General features: G+C 39.4%; 1 protein-coding gene across 10 annotated transcripts in view; it reads left to right on the plus strand.

Moving 5' to 3' along the window:
* LOC118984032 (general transcription factor II-I-like) overlaps nt 1-19592 on the plus strand; it is an 83407-nt gene that overhangs the window by 31151 nt on the left and 32664 nt on the right. For all 10 annotated transcript variants that reach the window (XM_037041753.1, XM_037041752.1, XM_037041746.1 and 7 more), the window contains exons 4-8: nt 5202-5336; nt 6357-6540; nt 6716-6744; nt 13440-13494; nt 13995-14038. In XM_037041753.1, the coding sequence (XP_036897648.1) occupies nt 5202-5336; nt 6357-6540; nt 6716-6744; nt 13440-13494; nt 13995-14038 (447 nt within the window). The remainder of the gene's footprint in view (nt 1-5201; nt 5337-6356; nt 6541-6715; nt 6745-13439; nt 13495-13994; nt 14039-19592) is intronic.

Genomic DNA, 19592 nt, shown 5'->3' on the forward strand with positions numbered 1-19592 from the left:
CAAGTATAAATACTGGGAGTTTAAGATATTATAAATGTTTATTATACCCTGTTCCTTGCTTGGCTTTACTCTGAATTTTTGAAACACATGAAAGAGAACATAAATTTTGAATTGACTGAAAGTTCTTATTCAGATAAGCCATTCTTTTCTTGATAAATAATGTGTTGTAAACAAGTCTATGTGTGCCTTCATTTTTTGTGTGTGAGCATGATACAGTGTTAAAACAGGTCTTTCCGACTCCTTCAGTGGAATAGAGTTGACAGAGATTTCATTGAGTTCTGCCAGCGGGGACTTCCTGCATTTGGTGAGGTCACTTGGCACTGGAACCCAGTGCAGTAGAGAAAGTCACTGTAGGGTATTAATACCTATTCCCTTTCACAGTATGACAATTTTGTGTCTGTGTTTAACCTATTGTTCATAGCTTTTATTGGGTTTTTATTTTTTTGAAGATTGATTTATTTTTAGAGAGAGGGGAAGGGAAGGAGAAAGAGAGGGAGAGAAACATCAATGTGTGCTTGCCTCTTCCATGCCCCATGCCGGGGACCTGGTCTGCAACCCAGGCATGTCCCCTGACTGGGAATCGAACTAGCGACCCTTTGGTTTATAGGCCTGCACTCAATCCACTGAGCCACACGAGCCAGGGCCATAACTTTTATATTAACTGTGATGCAGAATTTTTTTAAACACAGAAAGAGAACAATAAAGATGAGTATGTCTATAGGTATATAATATACGTGACATTAAGATTCAAATTTAAATTTCCATTATCAAGTTAGATCCTATTTATGATAAATCAAGCAGATAATGGGTAAGTAAAAGTAGGTTTTTAAAAAATATATATTTTATTGATTATGCCATTACAGTTGTTCCATTTCCTCCCCTTCTCTCCCCTCCACCCTGCACACCCCTCCCCACCATTCCCCCCTTTCATTCATGTCCATGTGTCAGAAGTTCTTCAGATTCGTATTTCCCATAGTATTCCTGCTCTCCCCCCTGTGTATTTTCTACCTACCATCTATGCTACTTACTTTCTGCACCTTATCCCCCCTTCTCCTCCCACTCCCCTGTTGCTAACCTTCCACATGATCTCCATTTCTATGGTTCCGCTTCTGATCTAGCTGTCCTCTTAGTTTGGTTTTGTTTTAGGTGTGGTTGTTAATAACTGTGAGTCTGCTGTCCTTTCACTGTTCATATTTTTTATCTTCTTTTTCTTAGATAAGTCCCTTTAACACTTCATATAATAAGGGCTTGGTGATGATGAACTTTTTTAATTTGTCCTTATCTGAGAAGCACTTTATCTGCCCTTCCATTCTAAATGAAAACTTTGCTGGATAGAGCAATCTTGGTTGTAGGTCTTTTGATTTTATGACTTGGAATACTTCTTTCCAGCCCCTTCTTGCCTGTAAGGTCTCTTTTGAGAAATTCACTGACAGTCTGTTGGGGACTCCTTTGTAGGTGACTGTCCCCTGATCTCTTGCTGCTTCTAGGATTCTCTCCTTCATTTGAATCTTGGCTAATGTAATTATGATGGTCCTTGGTGTGTTTGTTCTTGGGTCTAAGTTCTTTGGGACTCTCAGCTTCTTGTACTTTCTGGAAGTCTATTTCCTTTGCAATGGGGAAGTTCTCCTTTATTATTTGTTCAAATAAATTTTCCATTTGTTGCTCTTCCTTTTCTCCTTCTCGTACGTCTGTAATTTGGATGTTGGAACTTTTTTTTTTTTAAGATTTTATTTATTTCTGTTTAGAGGGTCAGGGAAGGAGAGAGGGAGAGAAATATCAGTGGTTGCACAATATCTTGTGCATCCCCTCCTGTCCTGCAACCCAGGTATGTGCCCTAACTGGGAATCGAACCATGATTGTTTGGCTCACAGGCCTGCGCTCTATCCACTGAGCTACACCAGCCAGAGCCCGATGTTGGAACCTTTAAAGATGTCCTGGAGGTTTTTAAGCCTCTCCTCATTTTTTTGAATTCTTGTTTCTTCATTCTTTTCTTTTTTTGTTGTTTCTTTCTTTCTTCTGGTCCACTCAATTGATTTGATTCCCAATTTTCTTTCCATCAGTGTTGATTCCCTGTGCATTTTGCTTCATTTCACTTAGTCTAGCCTTCATTTTTTCATACAATTTGCGACCAAAGTCAACCAGTTCTGTGAGCATTCTGATCATCAGTGTTTTGACCTGTTCATTTGATAGGTTGGCTATCTCTCGGTTGCTTAGAAGTACTGGCTCTGGGGCTTACATCTGTTATGTTTGAGCCATGAGGTTTTGGTTTGTTCGCACCTGTTTTGTGTGAGGGGTGGAGCCTTAGGTGTTCACCAGGGTGAGGCAACGCAGTTTCTAGGTTGTGATTCTGTTTGTGTGGGTGGGTTTGGAGAGGGAATAATGCCGCTTGGTTCGCTCTCTCTTGGGTGTAAGTCCCCTCTCCTGCTTCCCACAAGCAAATTGGGCCCTTCTTGTGCAGGCTCCTGGGTTCGTGGGGTTGTGTATGTTCTAGGACCCTATGGGTGTTTCCAAGGAACTCTCCTGTGAGGCTGGGAGCCTCTTCCCACACTTCAGTCCCTGAAAGTTTTTCCAGTTGGTACTTTTAGGTTTTATTTCCCATTCCCGGCGACCTTTGTTGCTTAGTGTGTCTGACTGTCCTTTTATTTTGCCTGGTTTATTTGCACGCAAACGTGTGTCAGCCAACTGCCCTGCACACCTCACTTGGTTTGCTCATTTCCTCCCTGCACCCAGTCGTGTTACCTACCGCCTCTTCCTGCCTGCTGACTCCTCCTCTTACCAGTCTAGATGAATGGTTCTTTCTTGTCCAGCTTCGATACAGTTCAATTTTCTGTCTGTTCTGGTTGTGTATTTTTGTCTAAAGTTTTGTTGGCCTTGAATTTTTTTGTGCCAGGATGTATATTATTTCCATCTACGCCTCCATCTTGGCCAGAAGTCTCAAAATCTGTTTGTTAATTTGTGAATTCCAATTCACCATTATATTTTTACTCCTCTTTGAAAAACATCTTCTCTTCTTCTCTGTTTCTTCCTCCCCACCCAGCTGTGAGCTGTTAAAGTTTATGGTAGTAATCTGTGTTTAATTTTTTATATTTCTTGTCACTTTATGAATTTTTAAGAATTTGATTATGTTTGTGTATTTGTTTATACTAATGTTGCTTTGATGCTGTCTTGTGCTATCTGTCCCATGAACACTGTCATCCCACTGGCAGCCGTATTTGTGTTCCTGTTCCAGGTACTGTCTTGCTTGTGTGTTTCTCCAGTGGTTGGAACTAAGCTTTAGCGAAATTGTCCTCCATTGCAAATTGTAGTCCTTACCTATCAGTATTCACACTTCTTTTTCTTTAATTTTTTTGAAAAAGATTTTATTTGTTTCTCTTTTGAGGGGAATAGAAGGAGAGAGGGAGAGAAATATCATTGTACACACACAATATCAGGTTCTTGTATGTACCTTGCTTTAAAGTGCCCACCCTGACTGGGAATTGAACTGCGATCCCTTAGTTCACAGGCCCGCACTCAATCCACTCAGCTGCTCCAGCTAGGGCCACACTTTCTTTTTGTTAACACTAATTTGATTCCATGGTGAATAATTTTTGGAGAGAATTCTTGGTTCCCTAATAATATTATAAATTATTTTGCAGATATGGATTAGTAGAGGTCTTCTGAAGCCTAATCAATAGATTTGTGGTCAGTTTTAGAAAATATGGGGGAGAAATCAGAGCTCTTTTCTGTGCTCTAGAAAAGCACTAGAAATAATATAATGTGAATCACTCGTGAAATTTAGAATTTCCTTGTTATGATGTTGGTAAAAAGAAAGAAGAAAGATGTCAAATCCATTTTAGTGATTATATTCAAACCCAGTACATCTAAAATATTATCATTCAACAAGTAATCAATATAAAATTATTAATGGCATATTTTGCATATTATTTTTGTACTAAGTCTGAAAAATCCAACTTGGTGAACACAAAACACGTCTTGATTTGGACTGTCAACGTTTGAAGTGCTCAGTAGCCACAGTTGTCTAGTGGCTGTTGTGTTTGAACTCTGCAAGGCTAGAACATGTTTTGTGTTGATAATATTCCCTTATTTAAGTTTGTAGCTGGTAAATTAGTCTTAAGGCAAAATTAGTAGCTTCCCTGTCCAGGTTGTTCAGTTGGCTACAATATGAGTCCCATGCATCAACGTTGTGGATTCGATCTACCATCACGGTATATTTAAGAAGCCACCGATGAATGCATGAATAAGTGAAATAACTAATGTCTCTCTCATCAATTAAAAAAAAAAACATGTAACTGATTTATAGGATTTTTAGTTATAGCTACACTTATGTCAGAGATGATCATCATTTCTTATTTTTTAAGTAACATGTCTTTTAGCTTTTATTTTTTTTAAATGTTTACAAGATTTTATTTATTTACTTTCAGAGGGGAAAGGAGGGAGGAATAGAGGCAGAGAAACATCATTGTGTGAGAGATACATTGATTGGTTGCCTCTCGAATGCCCCCAACTGGGGACCTGGTCCACAACCCAGGCACGTGCCCTCCCAGGGAATTGAACCTGCAGCATTGGTTTACAGGCTGGCCCTCAATCCGCTGATCGTGATCCAGGGCTTTTTATTTTTTTATTTTATCGTCATTGAAGATAGAATTACTAATTTTAGAGAGAGAAGAAAGGAGTTGGTGGGGGGAGGGAGAGAGAGAAAGAGAAACATGGATCAGTTAACTTCCTGTATATTTCCCAACTGGGGATAGAACCCACAGTCTTTTGGTATACTGGACTACATTCTAGAAAGCTGAGCCACCTGCTCAGGGCTTTGCTTTTATATCTACTTAGTTAAAAATATTTTTATTTATCTTATTTTTATTTTTTATTGAGAGAGAGGGGAAAGGAATGAGAAAGTGAGAGAGAGAAATATCAATGTGTGGTTGCCTCTCACCAGCCTTCTGATGGGGCTTTGGCCTGCAACCCAGCCATGTGCCCTGACTGGGAATTGAACCAGCGACCATTTGGTTTGCAGGCCATGCTCAATCCACTGAGCTACACCAGCTATGCTGCTTTTATTTTTAAAGTTCCTGCTCTTCCGTTTCCTTTCTCTTTTATGTAGTACATCATAAATGCTAGAATATTGGAAAAAAATAATTATACTGAAAGCTAGATAATAAGAAATGAATACAGGCCTTTGTATATCATTAATTATTTTACAGGTGTTGAAGAAGAGGAAAAGGCTGCAGAGATGCATAAAATGAAATCTACAACCCAGGCAAATCGGATGAGTGTAGATGCTGTAGAGATTGAAACACTCAGAAAAACTGTTGAGGACTATTTCTGCTTTTGCTATGGTAAGATTATACATTTGAATTTTTTAAAAGATAGATTATATGACTGAGTTTTCTAAAAGGTGGGTTTAACATCATACAACACACTTTCACAAATTGAATTTATCTGTCAATGTTGGATGTTAACATTAGGAACAGCCTTGTTTTCTATTTGCAGTTTGAAGGAACCGAGAAACAAATACAGCATTAGAGTTTGGTTTTTTTTTCTTAGAGCAGGTTTAGAGTCACAGCAAAATCAAGGGCAGGTGCATAGATCTCCCGAATACCAGTGTCCCTCACACATGCATAGCCGTTTGCCATGAGTATCCTGCACCAGAGAACCCTCACCAGCACATCACAATCATCCAGAAGGAATTGTCTATTTTTCGTATGTATGCCAGTTTCCCAGGAAAAAACCACCTTTTGTTAGTCCAATTATGTGGCAAACAAAGCTCTTTTAAGGAAGAAAAGTGGTCAGAGGGGGCCGATATAGGTTATGGTGTGAGGTCGTACATAAAATTGAATTCTGGGGGATGGAGTTCCAGTATCGGTGGGCTCAATGCGTCATACGTACCGACAGCCTGACAGAATCCAGTCACTTGTAAAGGTAGGTTTTGTTCATCTAGTAAGTTTTCAGTGAGAATATTAATCAAAAATTGCCTCTTGGGGTGGCAGTTGGATTTGTCAGGTTTCCATGTTCTCAGGCTGAATTGTAAATGGACAGATTGTGTTATACCAGAGTGGGACCTTGGCGAAGAAAGAGAATAGTGCAAGCAATCGACCATTGTTCCTATCTGTGTAGATTTTATGTGAGTGTCTCATGTATTTGCTTTTTGGCCCTTTGGATTTGTTTCTGGTTGAGAACTTTTGCTAACATGGGACTAAGGCCTATGATATTTCAAAGTAGTTTTGAAATTAGATGCCACAAGATAGCATGAATACCATTTATTGACCCACGATAAACTGATGGTCTAGTTTTTCATCTTAACGTTTAATGATGTTTATCTTCTTTCCACGTTACCTCACCACTGTCTCTTACCCCAGGGAAAGCGTTAGGAAAATCAACAGTGGTGCCTGTTCCGTATGAGAAGATGCTGCGAGATCAGTCGGCTGTGGTGGTGCAGGGCCTTCCGGAGGGAGTCGCCTTTAAACACCCTGAGAACTACGACCTTGCCACTCTGAAGTGGATTTTGGAGAACAAAGCGGGGATTTCATTCATCATTAAGAGGTAAAGTATTTGTGTCCCTTGCCCACCAATAGTGTATTTATATAAAATTGAATAATTCAGCTTATTTTATTATATTTAAAACATTCATGCTTACGGTAGAAGTCATTTAAATGTATGCTCTACAGTAATTTTGGTTTCTGTATTCTTACAGTTTTTTGGTTTTCTTTTAATGCAGACCTTTCCTGGAGCCAAAGAAGCACCTAGGTAAGTAATTGCTTTGCCTGCATGATAGCTGGTTGTGTTCCTAAATCTGTTGTGCCAAGTGTAATACATCGTAATGATTTTTCTTACTTCCTTTGAGAATATGATGGGAGATATTTTGGAGTGGGGAGTTGTGATATTTATATAAACCAACGAAAAGTGTTTGAGCTGAAAAAGTAGACTTGTTTTCAGCTCTGCTACTTTGTTTGTTATGTGTATTCAAAAATTTATGGGTGCAAGATGAGTACGACTTAGTTTATTTAATATTTATCGAATAAGCATGGAATGATTAAGCATAAGATCGTGTGGGGAGGGGATACACGACCCTGTGTAAGCATTAAAGCTTTTGAGTGCTGGTAGTCTAATGGGAAAGATGACAAAATCCATAAAGTCACCGGAGCAAGAGTGTGCCGCAGGAATGGTTAGAGCAGGTACTGTGGAAGTTTGTCGGAGGAAGGGTTCTTTCATAGCCCAGGAAGGCTTTTGTGAAGAGGAGAGCATTAAGATGAGCCCTTAAAGAAATGAGGAGGAGTTGAGTAGGATTTTCTTTTGGGAAGCCAAGCCATTCCATTTGTTGGGAAGAGTGATAGAAGACTGGGACTCCTTGGAGCAAGGTTTATTTGAGACTTTTGAAAATAAATAACCGTTGTCATTGGCAGCCTCTTAACCAATGTGAGGATAAAGTGTACCCACCTAAACCTATTTTATTTTCTGTCAAGTAACCTTTATTTTGTTCTCATCAGGATGAAAAGATTAATTTTTAGAAGCTTTATTGAGGTATAATTGACATGCCGTAAAATTCACCAATTTTAAGTATATCATTCAGTGATTTTTGGAAGATGTACAATTAAAAAATTAAAAAACAGAGTTTTATAACCATTGCCACAGTCTAATTTGAGAATATTTCCATCATCTCCATGTGTTACTTCATGAAGTTTATATAATTGAACTACACAGATGTATCTTTACAGCATTTTACTTCAGGACAGTGCTCCAACCAACTGAGCTAGTGGCCAGGGCCTTGAAATTACCTTTTTCCACTGAGCATAATTCATTTGAACCATCCTTGGCCCAGGAAGGCTATGAATGTGGCATAGCACAAAGTCGTAAATTTACTTTAAATGTGAAGAGGTTTTTATGTTTTTGTTAGTCTCTGTGTATTTCATGTGTGGCCTAAGACAGCTCTACTTCCATCGTGGCCCAGAGATGTCAAAATTTGGACACCCCTGATCTAGGTTGTTGGGCATATCATTATTTTTTTCCTTTTTTCTTACTGAATATTAAGTATTCCATTGCGTGAATATACCACGCATTTACCCATTTCTGAGTTGATAGACATTTAGATAGTTTCCACTTGGCTGTTATTAACACTAAAACTTTGACCATAATTAAACAAGTTTTTATCTGTATGTACTTGAATTTCACTTGGATATATGTATACCTAGGGGTGGAAATGCTGGATCATTGTGCAATTTTTCATTTACCTGAGAAACTGCCAAACTTTCCCAAAGTGACTGTTTTTTTAAAAATATGTTTTATTGATTATGCCATTACATTTGTCCTATTTCCCCCCCTAAATTCCCTTCCACCCTGCACACCCCTCCCCCACCATTCACCTCATTTAGTTTGTGTCCACGTGTCACAAGTTCTTTAGATTCTGTATTTTCCGATACTATTCTTGCCCTCCCCACTTTCATTTTCTTTTTTTTTTTTAAGATTTTATTTATTTATTCATCTTTAGAGGGGAAAGGAGAGAGGGGGAGAGAAACATCAATGTTTGGTTGCCTTTGGTGTGTCCCCTGCTGGGAGTTGGCCTGCAGGGAACTGGCCTGCAACCCAACCACTTTCTATTTTCTATGTACTGTCTACGCTACTTATGCTCTCTACCTTCTCCCCACTTGTCCTCTTCCCAAACCCCTGTTGCTAACCCTTTATGTGATCTCCATTTCTATGGTTCTGCTCCCGATCTAGCTGTCCTCTTAGTTTGCTTTTGTTTTAGGTGTGGCTGTTAATAATTGGCAGTCTGCTGACCTTTCACTGATCATATTTTTTATCTTGTTTTTCTTAGATAAGTGCCTTTAACACTTCATATAATAAGGGCTTGGTGATGATGAACTCCTTGAATTTGATCTTATCTGAGAAGCACTTTATCTGTCCTTCCATTCTAAATGAAAGCTTTGCTGGATAGAGCAGTCTTGGATGTAGGTCTTTGGATTTCATGACTTAGAATACTTCTTTCCAGCTCCTTCTTGCCTGTAAGGTCTCTGTTGAGAAATCAGCTGAGAATCTGATGGGCACTCCTTTTGTAGGTGACTGTCCCCTTATCTCTTGCTGCTTCTAGGATTCTCTCCTTCATTTGAATCTTGGCTAATGTAATTATGATGTGCCTTGGTGTGTTTGTTCTTGGGTCCAACTTCTTTGGGTGTCTCTGAGCTTCCTGGACTTCCTGAAAGTCTGTTTCCTTTGCCAGACTGGGGAAGTTCTCCTTTATTATTTGTTCAAATAAGTTTTCCACTTTTGGCTGTTCTTCTTCCCCTTCTGGTACTCGTATAATTCGGATGTTGGAACATTTAAAGATGTCCTGGAGGTTCCTAAGCCTCTCCTCATTTTTTGAATTCTTGTTTCTTCATTCCTTTCTGGTTGGATGTTTCGTACTTCCTTCTGGTCCACTCCATTTATTGAAGTCCCAGTTTCCTTTCCCTCACTATTGGTTTCCTGTGCATTTTTCTTCATTTCAATTCGTTTATCCTTTATTTGTTCCTCTAATTTGTGGCTAAAAGCAACCAATTCTGTGAGCATCCTGTTCACCAGTGTTTGGAACTGTGCATCTGAAAGGTTGGCTATCTCTTGGTCACTTAGAAGTAACAGCTCTGGGGTTTTGAGGTGTTCCTGAGCCTTAATGTTTTGGTCTATTCGTGCTTGTTATGTATGAGGGGCAGAGCCTTACTTAGTTCACCAGCAAGGGGTGACCCAGTTGCTGGGTTGTGATGCTGTACTTCATGGTGGGGTCAGAGGGGGGCAATGGAGTTTGTTCCACTCTCTGGCAGATTTCGTTCCCTTCTACTGCTGCCCGGAAGTGTACAGGTCTCTCCAGGTGCCAGTTCCCGAGTGTGTGGGCCTGTGTACCCTCCAGGACCCTGTGGGTCTCTCCAACAAAGGCTTTGTGAGCCTGGGAGGTTCTCCTGGCACCTTGACCCCAAAAGTGTTTTAAATTGGTGCTTTTAGGCTTCAATTTCTGTCGCTGGGGCCCTAGCCTGCCCCGTCTGTCTCACTGCTTCCGCCATTGCTTAGTTTGTCTGAGTGTGAATGTGTGACCTTCGTCAGCCAGCCCCCTTGCGCCCCTACTGCGTCTGCCCATTGCTACCCCACTCCTGGGATCTGCCAACCACCACTTGGGAGCCTGAGTGGATCCAGCCAGATTTTCCTGCCATTCCCAGCTCCGCCAGCCACTGACTCTGCCCCTTACCAGTCTGGATGAATGGTTTGTTGTTGTGAGGCTTTCGTACAGTTCAATTTTTTCTTTTTTGGTTGCATTTTTATTACTAAAACTTTGTTGTCTTTTACTTGGTTTTGCGAGGAGGCACAGTTTTTCCACCTATGCCTCCATCTTGGCTGGAAGTCCAAAGTGACTGTTTCATTTCATGTTGTGGCTTGCATTGCTTGAGGGGTCAAGTTTCTCCACACCCCTTTGGTTTTCGCCTTCCCAGTGAGTGTAAAATAGTATTTCACTGTGGTTTTGATTTGTGTAACCCTGATTACTAAAGTTGAGTATATTTTCATGTGCTTACTGGCCACTCAATGAGTATATTCTTCAGAAAAGTGTCTAATCAGATCCTCTCCCCATTGTTGGTTTTGTTTTTTTTTTTAAAGATTTTATTTATTTTTAGAGGGAGGGGAAGGAGTGAGAGAAACAGGGAGAGAAACTTTGATGAGTGAGAGATACATTGATTGGTTGCCTCTCACATGGCCCCAGTGGGGACCTGGCCCACAACCCAGGCACCCCAGGCACATTTTGTTACAGGAAATCGAACCAGCAGCTTTCGGTTCGCAGGTCAGCGCTTGTCCACTGAGCCACACCAACCAGAGCCCTTTCTGCACATTCTAATTGGGTCATTTGTGTTTTTATGACTGAGTTATAAGAGTCCTTTATGTATTCTTTCTATAAATATTTTCTCTAGTTCTACAAATTGCTTTTTCACTTGCTTGATAATGTTCTTCAAAGAAGAAAAGTTTTTAATTTTTGTGAAGTTCATTTCACTTTTCATTACACTGCTTTTGATTGTGTTATCTAAGAGACTGTTGCCGAACTGCAAGGTCCTGAAGATTTGTTATGTTTTCTTCTGTAAAGTTTTATAGCTTTAGTTCTTACATTTAGATATACTTTCAGTTTTGAGATAATTTTGGTACCTGGTAAGGGTATAAATTCACACCCAGTTTCGGCAGCAGAATTTGTTGAAAAGACTATTCTTTCCTCTAGAATTGCTTTGGCATCTTTGTTAAAAGTTAGTTGACCCTGACTTTATTTCTGGGCTTTCTACATGGTGTGAACTGAGACAGTTTGTTTGTTTTTTTGTGAAATGAATGCTTTTTATTTCTCAATTCTGTTGATGGGGCTAGAACATCCAATAGAACATTTCACCTTGTCCTAGATGTTAGCTGGAAGGCATCCAGGCTTCCGCCGTTGTGATGTAGCTGTTGTTTTTCTGTGTATGTCCTTTTGAAGACGGAGAAAGATTTCTTTGTCATGTTTAAGTTAAAATTCAGAGGTTTTTGTTGTCTCTTTTTTTCTTAAAAGTTTTCTAGATTAGACTTAAGTCTGCTATTTGTATTTTGTGAAATCTTTTATTTTAGAAACTTGCTTTCAAATGTTGTGGCCTGGGCATTAATCAATGAAGATTTAGTTTAGTTTTTTTTTTTTTTTTCCAGAGAGAGAGGGAAAGGGAAGGAGAAAGACAGGGAAAGAAACATCAATGTGAGGTTGGTTGCCTGTTGTGTGCCCCCAACTGGAGACTGGGCCTGTAATCCAGGCATGTGCTCTTATGTGGAATCAAACCCAAGACCTTTTGGTTTGTGAGATTATGCCCAACCCACTGAGCCACACTGGTGAGAACTAATGAATGTTTCTGCAGGGTGTTTTGTAATGAGTGGTTTGAATTGGTGGGTTTGTATTACTTGGCTTTCTTGTCATACCAGCTCTTGATGTAATTGAAATGTTGTGGTTATGATGGGATTGTATTTTTTTTTGCTTATAAAAAGTTTTAACAGCTTTATTGAGGTGGATATCCAATAAACCCACACAAATTTAAAATGTACAGTTTGATAAGTATTGACACTGTGAAATCAGCAGTGCAATCAGGATAGTGAATACGTCTTTTACCCCAGAGTTTCCACACACCCCTGGGTGATTCCTCCCTCCAGCCCTTCCACCTCTCTTCCCTAGGCCAGCACTGATGTGCTGTCACTCTAGATTGTTTATATTTTCTAGATTAGTTTATGTAAATGGAGCCATATAGTATGTATCTTTTTTTGGTTTGACTTCTTATTTGGAGACTTAATTCATGTTGTTTCATGTATCAGCATTCCATACTTTTAAATTGCTGAGTAGTGTTCCAGTGTATTGGTACACTACGATTTGGTTAGTCATTCACCTGTCTGTGAAAATTTGGTTTTTCATTACTTGGCTATTTCAAAGAATGTGCTATGCATGCGTGTTTGAGTGCAAGTCTTCATAAGAATATATATTTTCATTCTCTTTGGTAAATATGTAAAGTTGGAATGGTTAGATCATATGGTAGCTATACATTTAACTTTTTAAGAAACTGCTGGTCAGCCCTGGCTGGTGTGACTCAGTGGATTGAGTGCCAGCCTGTGGACCAAAGGATCACCAGTTCCAATTCCCAGTCAGGGCACATGCCTGGGTTGTGGGTCAGGTCTCCAGTTGGGGGCAGGCCAGAGGCAACCAACACTGATGTTTCCCTCTCTTTCTCCCTTTCTTTCCATCTCTCTAAAAATAAATAAATAAAATCTTTTAAAAAAAGAAAGAAAAGGAGCTGTTGGACTGTTTTTTTTTTTTTATTATTCCATTACTACTAGTAGTGTATGAGACTACAGCTTCATCAGCATTTGGTGGGGCAGCTCCTTCCTTCCTTCCATCTTTCCTTTCTTTCTTCCTTCGTTTCTTCCCTAACACAAAATTCTTGATGCTAAAGTGTACAATTCATTGGGTTTTAGTATGTTCACAAGATGTACAACTATCACTGCTGTGTTATTTCAGAGCATTTTCATCACCCTAAAGAGAAACCGTGTGCTTGTCAGCAGCCCCTCTTTTCCAGATTCTCAAAAGCAGCTCTAGTCTTAATAGAAATCTTTTTATCGTTTATACTTCAAAGTGTCTCACTCTACATTACCAGAGTAATAGTATATTGCTGTATTTGTTTCACTGATAAAAATAAGAGTGTTTCATTAAAGGGAGGGTGTTGTGGGTGAGGGGATGGAAATGGCTAGATCATTGTTATCTCTAATTATCTTCCTTGTGAGGGAGAACAAAAGACACTTTTCTAAATAGTGCTATACTCATTCTAGTGTGACTCACAAGTGTGAGTTCCCCTTCTGCCAGTTCATTCTATATTTAGGACCTTTGGGAGTATTAGTCCTATTTCAAGTGTTTGAAGAACCTAACTCTGTTTTTGTACATACAGGTGGTCGTGTGATGGTGACAGATGGTGAAAGGTCAATGCTATCTGCAAGTGGAAGGTAAAAAACTTCCTTAGTACTAATTAGCTTGCACACCTCACCAAGTTTTAGTTTTTCAATGACTGAGTTACTAGAATATTAAAAAGGCCTATGTCAGACATTTTGAAGTTTAGTATGCAATTGAATCATTTGGGGATCCTCTGAAGATGCAGTTTTTGACTTACTAGTTCCGCATGAAAGTAGTTTCTGGGTGAAACTGATGTGATTCTGATGATCAGATTGTAGATAGAAAGAAAGGCCTTATTTGTAAAGTGGTATTTGAAAGTTAATTTGCTACTCTGTATTATTTTGTTAATACTCCCCCACCCCAAAAATGTTCGGTTAGAACTAAAGCACTACATTCAGTTCAGAAGTCATATTTAAGAAATAAATATGTAAATTTCAGAGTAGATTCAGTTTGCATTCAGCTTGGTCAGGTGATTGATTTTATGCTGAGATCCAGTGCGTTTGAATACTGTGTGAGTGGCCCTCACCAACGCAGAGCTTCCTTTTCCTTTTAGTTGTGGCTCCATCAAAGTGAAGACTGAACCCACAGAAGACTCTGGTAAGTACTAGTGCTTTTAGAATCAATTATGACATTTGAGTAAGGGAGCCTTTTAATTTAGTAGGTTATATTTTGACTCAATGCCTTTTTTTTTTAATGAGAAGTACAAATTTATTTCAATGGTGACATTGGTGTTAGCATATTGTACAAAAGCTCAAAACAGTAATTTGTTTGATGAATGGTAGCTAGAAATTTGCTAAATACACATTTGTAGACAGTTTTGTGTGGTTTTTGAAAAGATTTTATTTATTTATTTATTTTTAGGGAGGGGGAAGGGAGGGCAAAAGAGAGGGAAAGAAACATCAATGTGTGGTTTCCTCTCGCGCGCCCCCTCCTGGGGACCTGGCCAGCAACCCAGGCATGTACCCTGACTGGGAATCAAACTGGTGATGCTTTGGTTCGCAGGCCAGCACTCATTGTATTGAGCCACATAAGTTAGGGTAGACAGTTTTTAAAATACTTTTTATTTTTCAGTTATACAGGCATAATAATATAAAATGCTACCTAATTTCTTTTTTTTAACAAAAATCAATATTCTATATTCTTTTTAAAAATATTTTATTGATTGTACCATTACAGTTTTTCTATACCCACCCTTCATTCCCCCTCCACCCTGCACTTGCCCTACCCCCCCCTTTAGTTTATGACCATGTGTCTCAAGTTCTTTAGATTCTATATTTCCTCTACTATTCTTGTCCTCCCCCCTATCTATTTTCTACCTACCGTCTATGCTACTTATTTTCTGTTTCTTCTCCCCCCTTCTCCTCCTCCCACTCCCCTGTTGCTAACCCTCCATATGTTCTTCATTTCTATGGTTCCACTCCTGATCTAGCTGTCCTCTTAGTTTGCTTTTGTTTTAGGCGTGGTTGTTATTAAGTGTGAGTTTGTTGTCCTTTCACTGTTCATATTTTTTATCTTTTTTTTCTTAGATACGTCCCTTTAACATTTCATATGAATAAGGGCTTGGTGATGATGAACTCCTTGAGTTTGATCTTATCTGAGAAACACTTTATCTGCCCTTACATTTTAAATGAAAGCTTTGCTGGATAGAGCAGTCTTGGATGTAGGTCTTTGGATTTCATGACTTGGAATACTTCCTTCTAGCTCCTTCTTGCCTGTAAGATCTCTTTTGAAAAATCAGCTGAGAGTCTGATGGGCACTCCTTTGTAGGTGACTGTCCCCTTATCTCTTGCTGCTTCTAGGATTCTCTCCTTCATTTTATTTTTTAAAGATTTTATTTATTTAATTATTTATTTATTTTTAGAGGGGAAGGTGAGAATGAGAGAAACATCAATGTTCGGTTCCCTTTTGTGTGTCCCCTGCTGGTAGTTAGCCTGCAAGGAACCGGGCTGCAACCGATGCATGTGCCCTGACTGGGAATTGAACCACGATTGTCTGGTTCGCAGGCCCCCGCTCAATACACTGAGCTACACTAGTCAGGGCCTTCTCCTTCATTTTAATCTTGGCTAATGGAATTATGATGTGGCTTTGTTTTTTTCTTCTTGGGACCAACTTATTTGGTACTCTTTGAGCTTCCTGGATTTCTTGGGAGGCTATTTCCTTTGCCAGAGTGGGGAATTTCTCCTTTGTTATTTGTTGAAATGAGTTTTCCACTAGTGGCTATTCCTCTTCCACTTCTGGTACCCCTATAATTCAGATGTTAGAACTTTTAAAGATGTTCTGGAGGTTCCTAAGCCTCTCCTCATTTTTTTGAATTATTGTTTTTTCATTCTGTTCTGGTTGGATGTTTCATTCTTCTGATCCACTCCATTGATTTGAGTCCCAGTTTCTTGTCCATTACTATTGGTTTCCTGTGCATTTCCCTTTATTTGAATTAGTTTAGGCTTCATATGTTCCTCTAATTTGTGGCTAAAATCAACCAGTTGTGTGAGCATCCTGATCACCAGTGTCTTGAATTGTGCATCTGAGATGTTCGGTATTTCCTGATCACTTAGAGTTATCGGCTCTGGGGCTTGGAGTTCTTGAGCCGTGTTTTGGACTGTTTGTGCCTGTTATGTATGAGGAGCCCAGCCCTAGGTTTTCACCAGGGCTGGACCACTTAGTCCCTGGGTTGTGACGCTGTATGTGGGGGCAGGACCAAATGAAAGCAATGGTGGGCTCCTTCTGCTGCCTCCTGCCGCCACTGAAGGCCTCGGTCTGTCCCACTGCGCATGAATGTGTGATCTCTGTCAGCCCGCCACTGCGTTCGCCCGCTGGGGTCTGTGCAGTCCGTCTCACTGCTCACTCCTCTGCTGGTTTATCTGCACGCCAATGTGTGACTGCAGCCAGCCCACCGCCCCGAGCCCTCACTGGGTCAGCCTGATGGGGAGTTGCCTGGGCGCTTGGGCTCGAGGGATCTTTCCTGCATGTCCCTGCTCCGCTGCTGGCTCCACCCCTCTTACCAGTCCAGTTGAACGGTTCGTTGTTGTTGGACTTCCATATAGTTCAATTTTCTGTTCTTTGGCTGTGTCTATGTTCTCCAAACCTTTGTTTTATTTAAACTTGGTTGTCGGAGAAGGCACAGTGTTTCTACCTACGCCTCCATCTTTGCAGAAGTGTACCACTCTTATTCTCCTTTTGTACACGCCCATTTTCTATTCTCCAAGAAACCTCTTTTTAACTCAAAGCTTTTTTTGATATTCGATTTTTGATTCCTTTTTTTTTAATGTTACGTTCATAATGTTATTTCATGTAGATATTTTTAGATAGCTTTATTGAAATATAATTTATATGCCACAGTATTTACCTATCTTAAGTATATAATTCGTTGATGTTTGGTAGGTACGTAGTTTTGCGGTGGTCACCACAGTCTAATTTTAGAACATTTCCATCATCCCAAGTAGAAACCTAGTTTATTTTTTTAGTCACTTTCTGTGCCCAACACTGATTCAGGTTTAGTAGGCATTTAATACATGTGGAATCAAACAGTAAATAATGTTTTCCATTTTGCTTCTTTTACTTTGCATCACGTTTTGAAGCTATATCGTTTATAAAAAACGATATAGTGCCTTTAAGTAATTCATATCCGAATGTTATTCCATTCTTCTAATGTGCTATCTTTTCTTTATCCAAATACCGTTTGGTAGACATCTCAGTGTTCCCCAGTTTTTGGTGCTTTTGAATACTACTGCTTTGAACATCCACTTATTTGTCTGTGTGTGGAAATATGTCTCTGTTTCTTCTGAGTGAATACCTAGGAGTGTTGCTGTGTGTATGGTAATTCTGCAGTTAACTTGAGCTGCTGACAATCTTTTCCGAAGTGGCTGCACCATTTTATGTCTTAACACCAGCGTATGAGGGTTTCCGTTTCTCCATTTCCTGGTCAACGCTTATTATTGTGTTTCTTTTTTTTATTATAGCTGTCCTGGTGGGTGTTTCTTTTTGTTTTCTTTGCTTTAAATAGAGATTTTATAGCAGTTTCAGCAAAATTGGACGGAAAGTACAGAACGTTCCCATACACCTTCTACCTCCACACATGCACAGCCTCCCTTGCTATTAGCATCCCACATCAGAGTGGTGCATTGTTCATGGTGATGAACCTACCTTGACACATCGTGGTCTCAAAGTCCATAGTTTACTTTAGGCTTGTGTCTTGTCCATTCTGTGGATTTTAACAGTTGTTTAATGACACGTGTGCACTATTACAGTAACATAGTTTCACTGTCCTAAAAGTTTTCTGTGCTCTGCCTTTTCGTTTTTCTCCCCCGACAGCTGGCCATCATTGATGTTTTTACTGTGTGCAGTAAAATGACAGTGGTTATAATTTCATTTTCCTACTGATTTTGAGTGTGTTTTCATATGCTTATTAGCCATTCATATATCACTTTTGATGAAATGTCTGTTTAGCCCTAGCTGGTGTGGCCCAGTGGATTGAGTGCTGGCCTGGGAACTGAAAGGTTGCTGGTTCGATTCCAAGCCAGGTCCCTCGCTTTGGGCATGGGAGCAGCAACCAGTTGGTGTATCTTACGAATCAACAGTCCTCTCCCTCTTTCTCCCTCCCTTTGCATCTTTCTAAAAAGAAACAAAATTTTTTTAATAAAGTGTATTTTAAAATATTTTGCCTAATTTTAAAGTGAATTGTGTTCTTGCCTTTTTGTTGTTGTTGTTGTTATATGAGCTCCTTATATATTCTGCCTACAGGTCAGAGATAAGGTTTCATACATATATTCTAGTCCGTGGCTTTTGTTTCTTCATTTAAAACTTTGTTTATTTTTTATTGCATTTTCCCCCTTACCATTTAGTCCCCTTATATCCCCCATAATTTTTTTAAAATATTTTATTTATTTATTTTTAGAGTAAGGGGAAGGGAGGGAAAAAAGAATATTAATGCTAGAGACAAACATTGATCGGTTGCCTCTCATATGTGCCCTGAGTGAGGACTGAACCCTCAGCCCAGGCAGGTACTTTGACTGGGATTTGAACTTGTAAACTTTCACTTTGTGGAATGATACTTAACCTACTGAGCCACAGTGGTCAGGGTTTTTTCCTTCACTTTTTTAATGGTTTTGTTTTCAAGTCTAAAAAGTTTTATTTGTATGCAACCCAGTTTTCCATTTTTTTAAAATTGCTAATGCTTCTGGTGTTATATTATAAAAACTTTGCCCCCCTAAGTGATAAAGATTTTTACAGTTATGTTTTCTTCTGGAATTTTATATTTGTTGCTATTATGTTTAGGCCTAAGATCCATTTGAAATGAATTTTTGTACATGTGGTCGAGTAAGAGTCTAAATTCATCATTTTGTATGCGGGTCTACTGTTGTCCCAGCGCCGTTTATGGGAAAGATATCCTTTCTTCATTAGATTGCCTTCGCGCCTTTGTCAGAAGTCATGTGGCCCAATTTACTTTCATTTCTATGCCCTTGAACTCGAACGTTTATTTTTATCCCATTACCACATTGTACCACATTGTATTTTATGTAGTTTAAAAATTTGGTTTTGTTTCCTGTCAACATACAGAAAATGAGGATATCATTATTATGTTTTTAATGTTTATTGATTTTAGAGAGGAGGGCAGGGTTAGAGAGAAACATTGATTGGTTGCCTCCCGTTTGCGCTCTGATTGGGAATTGAACCTTCAAACTTTTGGTGTTCGGTTGATGCTCTAACCAGCTGAGCCACCCTGGTCGTGGCAAGGATATCATTATTATACTATTTACTTTCTCTTCTGTTTGTTTTTTAAAAAAATAATTTGATTTATTTATTCTTTTAGAGAAAGGGGAAGGGAGGGAGAAAGAGACAATGAAACATGTATCAACTATCTCAACCATGGGCATGTGTCCTGACCACGCATCGAGCGGGCGACCCTTTGCTTTGCCAGACGATGGCCAACCAACTGAGCTCCACTGGTCTGGGCTGGACCATTTACTTCAGTACTTTTCCTTTTTCCACTTCTACTATATAGTTACAGTTATTTTTACTGTTCAGGTTCCGTCAGATCTGAGTATGATCTGGAAACTTTACTTAATGTTTGGTTGCTTGCCACGTTCCATTTCTATGGACACGAGTGTTTTTACTTATTTAAAGAAGACACAGCTCTTCATAACTTGATTACAAT

The sequence above is a fragment of the Sturnira hondurensis genome, unplaced genomic scaffold (assembly GCF_014824575.4).
Source record: "Sturnira hondurensis isolate 20B ecotype Veracruz unplaced genomic scaffold, ASM1482457v3 Scaffold0003166, whole genome shotgun sequence".
In the NCBI taxonomy this organism is placed as follows: Eukaryota; Metazoa; Chordata; class Mammalia; order Chiroptera; family Phyllostomidae; genus Sturnira; species Sturnira hondurensis.